Below are 10,733 nucleotides of genomic sequence, written 5' to 3'. Positions count from 1 at the left end.
CTGATAACTAAACATTAAAATAGTCCTTCGAAGATATCAAATAACAGTGAAATATGTTTTATATGTTGTATTCTCAACATATTTTGCTACATTGAACAACATATTTTGCTATATTCTACAACATATTTTGCTATATTGTACAACATATTTTGCTATATTGTACAACATATTTTGCTATATTGTACAAATGTGTATTAATTTTTATTCCTTTACTATCATGACGTATTCATTTCCACCAGAGCAATCCTTAGATGGAAATTCTAAACAGCCATTTTGATATTCACATGTCACCATCCCCTTGGCTACAGTCATGACGTCATACTGGGCACGCTTTAGATGTTATTTATAGTCCTTTAAATCACATTTGATTATGATTAGTGCCCTTTACCGTATATCATGTCTATAGGTAACTACCGGAATATTAACAATGGAATACCACAGGACATTAATAAGCACCATAAAGTATATTGATATTGTACAAGTAAATATGTGTAAGAAGCAAAAGTCGCACTATAAAGCACAAATATTCACATTCATTACATAGCTTAAATATATCGGAAGCAGAAAAAGACCTCGGCAGTATTGATATAACCTTTCTCATGCTCAAACATAAAATATGTGCTCAAATCAGCTTTTTTTAACTTAAATAAATTAAGAAATAGCAGGCTAAAAAAACATAGAAAATGACATCTCACTTGTAGCCGTTCCACAATTCCGTTTAAATGGTTTTAAAAAAAGTAATTCAGATATCAGATTAATCACCAAAAGAATTTGAGCCTGAGCACAAAATGTGAAATTGAGCATGGGAATGGTTTTATAACTAAGGACCCAGGTGTTCTGGAAAGTTAATTAACCGTACTTTGATCGTATTTTTCATTGATATCTGGATGAAGACCACAAGTCATTTCCGTTATTCTTATCAACATTCATCTATCAAAAGCATGTGTTATCATACCCGGCCAGTATGCCATAGATATACGGAAATGCTGATCCAAAACAAATCCTTTCATTAGTTTTATGAATGTATATCTGATTTTAACATTGTGCAAAATGAACCATGAGCAATTGTTCATATTCCACCCACGACATTTTCCAGCATGTGTTCGGGAAATACATTGGTTAGTAATAATTAGTAGACATTCTGGGTGAGCTGATAAAATCACATTGTATAGTAAACAATTAGTTCTCTGACAATATAGAAGTAAATGTCAACGTCTCTTATCCATACCGGCACTCACATATATGGATTAGCCCCCAGCTGTGAAGAGCTGTCACGTGTTTGATGAGTTAAGCATTCATAACTTTTTCATGGGGATTGAATGCATTTTGCTATATAAATTCATTTAATTCATATATTTACATTAGGGTAATCACTTTTTGAATAAGAATTATTTCATGTGAACAGATGGCAAAGAAAACACAATTTACAGAAATGTAACAGGCTATTTTTCAGGCGTATTAATATTTAACTGTTGTAATGTGTAGAAAATCAGCATCTGAAACGATGTTTTTATACTGTATTCATTTAAGCAATAAACAGTGGTTTTAATGTTGTTATAGTCGATATGGCAGCAAGATGTATGGTGGGCAAATGACATGGGAACCAGTTAAATGCCTCCATTTTATTTGAAACAGACATCCCAACAATAGGAAACGATTTGCAGAAATGGGCATGTTACATTGCAAATCATTTTTGGCATGCCTGTAATGTGTAAGGCTGAGGATGAATGCGATTTCACAGTAAGTACAGACAGTTACATAAATTTGCATGCATCACCTAATAAGGACACGGTACTTTTCTAATGAAGCACTATTATTGAATAAATAAATATGCTAAGGGAACTCCTTTTTCAATATTTTTCTTGACAATTTTATTTTTGTAATTGTAATTAGCCTGAAACTGAGAACCGCACCATGTGGTTTGATTTCAAATCGAAATACGAATTTTGGGACATTAACCATTACCAGAACCTGATATACAACACACAGAGATGGCACGTCTGGCAACTTTTAGAACCCCGCCCGGCAACCACAGAATTTATTACATGTCAGCAAAGTAGACAGCTTATCCCATAGTATGTTCTTTTCTGGAATTCTGTTCCTTGCAATATACAGCAAACCATGTATGGGACAGGGATACTATATTGTCTGATACAGTAGTATGTACTTATAATCAACGCATGATCATCTTATCGGCAACTCATTGTATGATAATTGCATACAAATATGTTGAACAGTTCATTTTATTTTCAGGGTACATTGTAGATGTACACTGGTCCAGTGGATTTTGCCTCGTGGAGGTGGCAACAGAACAAAAAGGAGAAAAGTTGGTTAGAGAAAGACAGTTAGGCACAGGAAACTCTCCGAACAATTGACTTAAATACGACATGAGGATTCTGAACAATACTACCTGAATTTCAGGTATATAACTTTTACATGTTTTATGCAAGTAAAGAAAAGAGTATACCGGTTGTCATTACATTGTAAATTCAATGCAGTATTCATGTAAATCCAGCAGTTCAATCAAATTTGAGGGAGGGTTTCCTTGTTTAGACAAGTGTGGGAGATCTGGGTAGCACAGGCCACGCCCATAAATATTCTATTACAAACTGCCCCAGGATGGATTCGAACCCAAAACTCTTTGATTCTGATCACAATGTTGAGAAGCATATGCTCTACAGTACCAACTGAGCTTATCGTGTCCCCACACAAATTGACTAATAGAAATTATATCTACTTCACAAGATCTTCATTCAGATCATCAGTGCTTCATCATTGTACATTATTATTAGACATAAATTAGTGTAGATTTGTTTTTATCGGAGCTGATATAAAGTTTCTCAATAGTCACTTGTTCAAAGTTACCTTGAATTTCAGTGATAAGCAAAACCAATAATGTTCCATTATCATTATTATACTAGATCATCCGACCTCACACGTTATTGCTGTGACAGCAAACTTCCACTTATGGTAATGCATTATTTGTGCTTATTTGTTTTCTTTTTAGATAAACTTTACAGAAGTACTGCCTTGCTGGAGAGCTTCAACCAACTTATACTGATGTATGCAGCTACGCGATACTTCTACACACAACCTATGCATTACATGTATAAGGTCAGATACCAGCTACCAGCCATAGACAAGAACTATCATGCTGACCGAGACATAAAAATCAACACACACAGATTGTAGTACTCGATAAGAATTTAAGTAATTGGGTTTACAAGTCATTCTTGTGTCTCCCTTGGCAACACACAACTATAGCCTAAGTTCTGAATAATCTTTTCTGTAAAGAGTGTTTAATTCCAAAGCCAATCCCATCTGTGGGTCAATGGGTCTTTGAATTAAATATATATATGAATATATATATAAAATAACAAAACGAAACAGAAAAACAATCATATATATATATATGAGAGTATCTTATTTGATTACTAAAAATTGATGCTAACACAAAGTACCACAAACAAAAAATATCATGACGCCTTTTTTATTTGAATGATAAAGGGATATATTTTGTATTACAACCTCAACATATACCTGGTACAACATTTTAATGTTCACATAAGTTTTTGCAAAACCTTTACAACACATCAGACATCTTTCGAATGACATTTTTCGGGGAAATTTATTATTCTATCATCAGTTATCTTTTGACATTTTAGAAAACAAAATTGTAACTTCAAAACATTATAACTATACAATTGAACTTCAGGATGCACATAACCTTCAACAAAAAGCGCAAACGATGGGCAGTGGCAGCCGTCGGGGAGGAAAAAGACCATGGGTACCGAAATGACCTGGCTGAACGAGTTGTAGAATGTCGACTGGAATATTGGAGAGGAATGTCGAGTTCTGTTACACTGGCAGAGAATAATCCCCGATGATTAATTTGCCAAAGAGTTTTGCCACAAAGGACCCTCCTGCCAAAGACTAATTGAGGAAAAAAATAAACTTTAAAATTGACAAATTACATGCTGATGTGTGAGGGGATTGTAAGCGGAATGGTAGGGATGGGGTGGGTTGTGCATGACTATAAAATATACAGTAACGCGGAAGAGGGGGTTGGACCCTATATTATGGGGTTGGGGTTAATTCTATATGGAGATAGGTAAAGCGTCACTGTTGTTTAGGCCCTATATATACGAGGGATGATTGATATGTTGTGAGCCTCGTTTTGAAGGAGGTACTCAAGGATGCTCTTTTTAAGTCCTACTATTCTCTGACTATATAGGACCGTGTACCCAGGGAATGGCATAATTTGGATAGTTTATATCGACGAGGTAGCACTTTAAAATAAACAAAGACAAGCGGCTTTTGCAAAATATACAAAATCGGTGAAAGAGCAGTGACCCAATATTTGCATAAAAAATGTTTAACACCTAAGAATATCCATAGTGATATGGTAGCAACACTAGGGGAAAATGCCCCTTCATATGCTACAGTGAAAATATTGTTATGACTGACAGACGAGTCACAGAAAGATTTATAGCCAGTAGCGTTGGCATTTCACAGGAAAGAGTACATTCTATTCTGACCGAGAATTTTGTATCGAGAAAGCTTTCGGCCCGAAGGGTACCAAGACTTCTGACAGTTGATTAGAAGCACACTAGGCGCACATTATCGCGTGCTAATCTTAACCTTTTTGAGGAAGATCCTGCCAAATTTCTTCAGAGATTTGTCACCTTGGGCGATGAAACATGGGTCCATCATTTTACTCCAGAGGCCAAACAACAATCGAAACAATGGAAGCACCCTGGCGTTTCCCACCAAAGAAGCTAAAGACAGTTCCATCAGCTTGGAATGTTATGGCCTCGGTTTTCTGGGATGCAGATGGCATACTGCTGATAGATTATCCCCAAAAGGGAAAAACAATCTATAAAAGTGGCATCGAAACTCTTAACACCACTGGCAAAAGTGTATAGATACTAAAGGGCATTATGTTAAAAGATCAATATGTCCGGCAAAATTCAAGGGAGGGCGGCGAAAATTAAAAGTGGTCTTGCTTTAGTTTTACAATTGTTCTTATGAAATACTACTATGAGTTTTAGTGTAATATTTGTTGTTGGTTTTTTTTCAGGAAAGTAATTGTAAATGAATCAATCTTTATGCTTATACAAAATTTTGGCTGGTGACAATGTTTGCAGGTATGAAATCTCTATCACCAGACTTCACAGAAGAATAAAGGTCAACATGTATGGTCCAAATGGATCAGGGGAACCCCAGCCCAAAGTCGGTGATGCAGCCAGAGGACAAACTGGCGGAAGGCAGCATGCATGAACCCCTTTGTTGTCTCCTCGTCATCCTCTAGTGCCATCAGGTCATTCCATAACCACTGGGAAATAACAAGCACCGCTTCATTGAGGCATAGGGCTTCAATATCCTGAAAATAAAACCATTACCAGTATAAGTTGACACAGATGCATGCATAAAGATACAGATGTATAATGATGATGTATTGGCATTGAACATATTAGTAACAATAAAAAATATGCAGACAGCTAATACTATCCAAATAGATCTATCACCACATGAATTTTCCATGCACAACAAATTGGTTATAATAAAATGGTTTATTATAATTACTGTCAATTAGGGAATAGATTCACATTGTACATCATTTTATTTTAGGCTAGAGAAATCTGCCTCAACAAACAATCTGAAGACCTCATGGCGGCTGCAGAACTAGACGCTGGAACAATTTTCAATGTCATGCGTTCAAAGAACGCCCGAAAGGAGTCATGTAGCGAACAACGTATTAATGGTGAGATTGTGCGTGATCCGAAACATTGAGAGATGTATGGTTCCAGCACTATAAACATGTAAGTAGTCCAACACACATGGATCATTATGACGAAGATTTCAAAAATCGCATTGAATCAGAAGTAGCCAATTTACGGGTACAGACATTTAACAACGTTGAGACGATCCTTGATACACCAATAACAATAGAAGATATTTTGTTTGAGCTGAAGCTGATGGGTAGAGGAAAAGCAGCTGGTCACGACAGGATATCTGTCGAACATCTCCAATGTCTGTCTGATATTATTGTGGAATTACTGGTGAAACTAGAACACTGACACGTCAGAAAGGGCCCCGCTATGTGTCTGACCCTTCAGGGTAAATGTAATAATTATTGTCAGTGTTTTTCCTGCCTATATAACTGGGTGCGCCAAACGACCCCATTCTCAATGCGTTTTAGCCTGATTTTTTCCCAAAATCAACTCGAAAATTCCCAATAATTTCAACCAATCAGAAACCTCCATTTGTTACCATGGCAACAGACGGTTTCATAAGTGGTACCATTGTGTTTGGCTTCCCTAAAAACCACTATGTACCAATTTTCACCGAAATCGAACAATATAGAAATTTCAACCAATCAGAAACCTCCATTTGTTACCATGGCAACAGACGGTTTTGTAAGTGGTACCAATTTTCACCGAAATCCTTCAACTCTTGTCAATAATTTGGCGCAAAAGAAAAAAACGGACAGACGGACGGACAGACAGACAGACAACCTGATTACTATAGGGCACCACATCTTCGATGCGGGGCCCTAATAAACCAGGTTATTTATTAAACAAAATTACAGTTAACCTGGTTATTGCTACAAATTAAAATCAATCAGGTTATAAGATTAACCAGGTTATAAGTACAAACTTCAATGGGAAATTTATATAATTAACCAGGTTATTAGTACAAACTACAATAAGTTATATAATATTATATTCAACTTAGGTTATTAGTATAGGAGCAGTTGATGGTGATATCACGTCGGAAAACTAAGTAAGCACAAACATTTCATGTTATTAGATGATTTGTGCTGAATAAAGCCTTTTGAATAATGATAGGATTACATTCCTTTTCTAAAAAAAAAGTAAATGACAATTTTAGACCTTTTAAATCCTTCAAACGAATTTAAATTGTTGAAGCAATCAAAGTTTCCAATTGAGAACAAGATCATTCATTGATAAGAAAATGTCAAAATTGTTTTGACTGCTAAAATCCAAAAGGGTCGATTACCTGGCATTTTGAAGCCGACCCAGGATGACCTTGACCGTTGACCTTTGAACTTGTGACCTTGAACTATGAGTTTGATCATTCTGTCAGTTAACTCTTGGTTTATTTCTTGACAACTTTGCATAATCGAATAGTGAACAGTTAAAAACAACAAAGATCCAGTATTTTCATGTTAATGTTAAAATCCAATATGGCCGCCTAACAGCCATTTTGAATCCGATTTGCATGAAATACTACACATCTGATCTAGGATGCATGAGGAATCATCAGTTCCAATTTGATACAAATCCTTCATCTCCTTCAATCATTTTTGTGCAGAAGAAAAAAAACGGACAGTTGGACGGACAGACAGACGGGCGGACGGACGGACGGGCGGACGGACGGACAACCTGATTACTATAGGGCACCCGCATCTCTCGATGCGGGGCCCTAAATATATAACAATATTATACAAAGTGAAATCTGTCCAGAACATTTCAAGTCAGGGATAGTTGTAACGTTATATAAAGGAAATAACAAAGACAGGCTTAACAGTTATAGGGATATAACACTAATGTCGATAATTCAAAAACTCTTCGAAAAAATAATTTATAGGCGGTTAGTTCTGTTCTCAGAGATGAATAATTTCGCTTCTAAATTCCAACAAGGTTTTCGCCGGAGATGTGGTAGTATCACGGCAGGATTCATTCTTCATGAAAGTATATGGAGACGTCTTCTCCGGTATGTATAGCTTTTTTGGACAGCCAGAAAGCTTTTAATAGTGTTTGGATAGCAGGTCTTTTCTACAAACTTCACCAGCTTGGAATAGATTCTAAAACATGGAGACTCCTGTATGATTCATTTCAAAATGTGAAAGCCATGGTACTCTATGGTGGGAAAATGTCGGAACCCTACTACGTCACACAGGGCGTCGGTCAAGGCCGAACCATATCTGCCTGAATGTTTCTCGTCGTGATTGACGGTCTAGCGCAGGAACTAGATTTGTCCCAAAACGGTATATTGGTTGAAAACATACATGTTCCTTGTATACTACTAGCGGATGATACTTGTGTCATATCTGGATGTAACAGAACGTTGCAACGGCTCCTTGATATTGTATACAACTACTCGCGTAAATGAAGGCTTAATTACAACTCCACCAAAAGTGCAGCTGTGCTTTTTCGTCCTGACAGAAGAAGGATCGACGTTGGAAAATGCAAAGTATCGCTCGGCCAGGAACAACTTCCAATTGAAAATTCAAAAATATATGCGGGAATCATCTTTAATGAAAACCTCAAAAGCGAGCTTGCTATACGAGAATCCATTAATAAAAAAAGAAAGAAACTGAATAGCTTCATTTCAATTGGAGTCTACAAAAACGGAATGAGCCCCGTCACAAGTGTGTCGATATGGAAAAGGAAAATTTCACCATCTCTCTTATTCGGTTGTGAATTGTGGAGCAATTTTTCTAACTATTCGTTAAATAACATCGAAATACTCCAACGTAAAGCCGCACGTAGAATACAGGGTTTCGACACTTGTTCTCCGAACGCAGTAACCATAGCCTCATTAGGCCTTCGTGAGATTAACACGAAAATTCAACAGTCCAAGCTTTTCCTTTGGAATAAGCTATGTACAGGAGAGGATGTTTTTCTATAGAAACAAATATTTTACACAAGATTGACACCATATTTGACCAACAACAAGCGTTCATTTAAGACATAATTAACGATGATTCGTGTATTGTTGCAGGATATACAACGAGGACGAGGATATTTAGGAATTGAATTAATAACGAAGGCCGCAGGCCTGAGTTAATAATTAAAATTGCAAAATATCCGAGTCCGAGTTCCGAATACACGAGTCAAAGTTGATTATTTCTATTCTACCATGTACTGATTAGTTTTGAGATCTACCTCTTCCTAATAGAAAAACGGCAAAGAAACCCCGGGAAAACCTTGTAATTTATTTCTTGAGTATTGCATTATTTTGTTGATAAAGTATACATTTCTTTACATGCACTACAGTACTACAATCAAGAACATCTATCATATGGCATTGATTTAAAAAATTTAAATAAAATAGGGATGAAAAAAAAGCGACCTTCGTAGGATTCGAACTCGCGTCGTGATAAAAAGTGAAGAGACTAACCCATTAGCCCACTCGGCTACAGTAACCGTATTAATAACGGGTGAATATTAGATACATAACATTGTAACAGCCGTGACTCGCGAGCGTGTATTATTGACACGAGTGTGTATTATTTAAGAAATAATTAACGATGATTCGTGTATTGTTGCAGGATATACAACGAGGACGAGGATATTTTGCAATTAAATTAATAACGAAGGCCGCAGGCCTGACTTATTAATTTAAATTGCAAAATATCCTAGTCCGAGTTGTATATCCTGCAACAATACTCGAGTCAAAGTTGATTATTTCTATTCTACCATGTACTGTTTAGTTCTGAGTTCTACCTCTTTCTAATAGAAAAACGGCAAAGAAACCCCGGGAAAACCTTGTAATTTATTTCTTGAGTATTGCATTATTTTGTTGATAAAATATATATTTCTTTACAGGCACTACAGTACTACAATCAAGAACATCTATCATATGGCATCGATTTTGAAAATTAAAAACAAAAAGGGGGGGGGGGGGGGGGGGGTGATGAAAAAAAAGCGACCTTCGTAGGATTCGAACTCACGTCGTGATAAAAATATATTTGTAATCTCATTGAAATGGGGAAATAAAGATTATCTATCTATCTATCTATCTATCTATCTATCTGTCTATCTATCGTGTTTGGTATGTAATTTAGGTAAGAAAAATATCTAGTATGGCAGGTTGTAATTGTGAATAGTGTATATAGTGATATGGTCGCGTTCTAGCTTCGCGCTAGGGGGAATTTCCCTTTAGCTCGGTCCATAGAGCGGCGGACCAGTAAGCCCAGGGTCACTGGTTCGATCCCTGGTGGGGGCACACTACTCTCTTTCCTGTAACAATTGGTGCCGTTGACCACTCCAAGTGTAAGCTATAGGAGAATGAGAGGTTGCAGACAGAACCTGGGTTGTGTGTTCGGGAGCAAACACATTTGAAAGGGGGGAGTAGTGTGGCAGGTTTTAATTGTAAAAAATGTACATAGTGATATGGTTGCCTTCTAGCTTCGCGCTAGGGGGATAAATAACTACATAACTATCGATTTCTATCATTTTGATAAGTACTGTACTTATAAAATATTTCAAACGAACAGGCCTATAATGAAGGATCTAGAAACGTTAAAAAACTGTTTGTGTCAGGAAAATCACTATAAAATATTTGAGATATGGATATTTTTGGTGGGTAAGTGTGAACAACGAAATAAGCATTTTCCCAAATGCATTGTCCCAATTAAAGCAGAAAAACATACCGAAGCATTTGTTTCATCTGCCACGCTCGCGGCTTTCAATTAATAAAGGAAACGCTTATGTCAAAAAATGGATATTATGTAAATAAAATCCCCGTCGGGGGCCTCTTCCTGAAGACGGTTTCATTTGAAGCAATAATGCGATATTATATATCTTACGCAGCTGTTGAAGTCGACATTGTTATCCTTTGTTTTAGTAACATTTTATGGCACATTGATGTCACACACAAAAACCTCGCTTAACTACTATAATTCCCACAAATTCCTAAGTATCAACTTACCTTGCTCTCCAAGTTGATGTTGTTTCCGGAAGTAGATGTTATCACCGGTG

General features: G+C 36.6%; 1 protein-coding gene across 1 annotated transcript; it reads right to left on the bottom strand.

Annotated features, from left to right (window-relative positions):
* Positions 1-5,069: 5,069 nt before the first annotated feature.
* Positions 5,070-10,728, bottom strand: LOC117319402 (the record flags this gene model as incomplete). The annotated part of the gene is given in 2 exon segments (XM_033874214.1): positions 5,070-5,383; positions 10,684-10,728. Coding segments are annotated over 2 exon segments (240 nt in total), but the record flags the coding sequence as incomplete, so codon positions are not given.
* Positions 10,729-10,733: the final 5 nt, after the last annotated feature.

This window comes from Pecten maximus, unplaced genomic scaffold (genome assembly GCF_902652985.1).
Source record: "Pecten maximus unplaced genomic scaffold, xPecMax1.1, whole genome shotgun sequence".
In the NCBI taxonomy this organism is placed as follows: domain Eukaryota; kingdom Metazoa; phylum Mollusca; class Bivalvia; order Pectinida; family Pectinidae; genus Pecten; species Pecten maximus.
The sequence above is the reverse complement of the archived record's forward strand: the minus strand, read 5'-3'. Positions and strand labels throughout refer to the sequence as shown.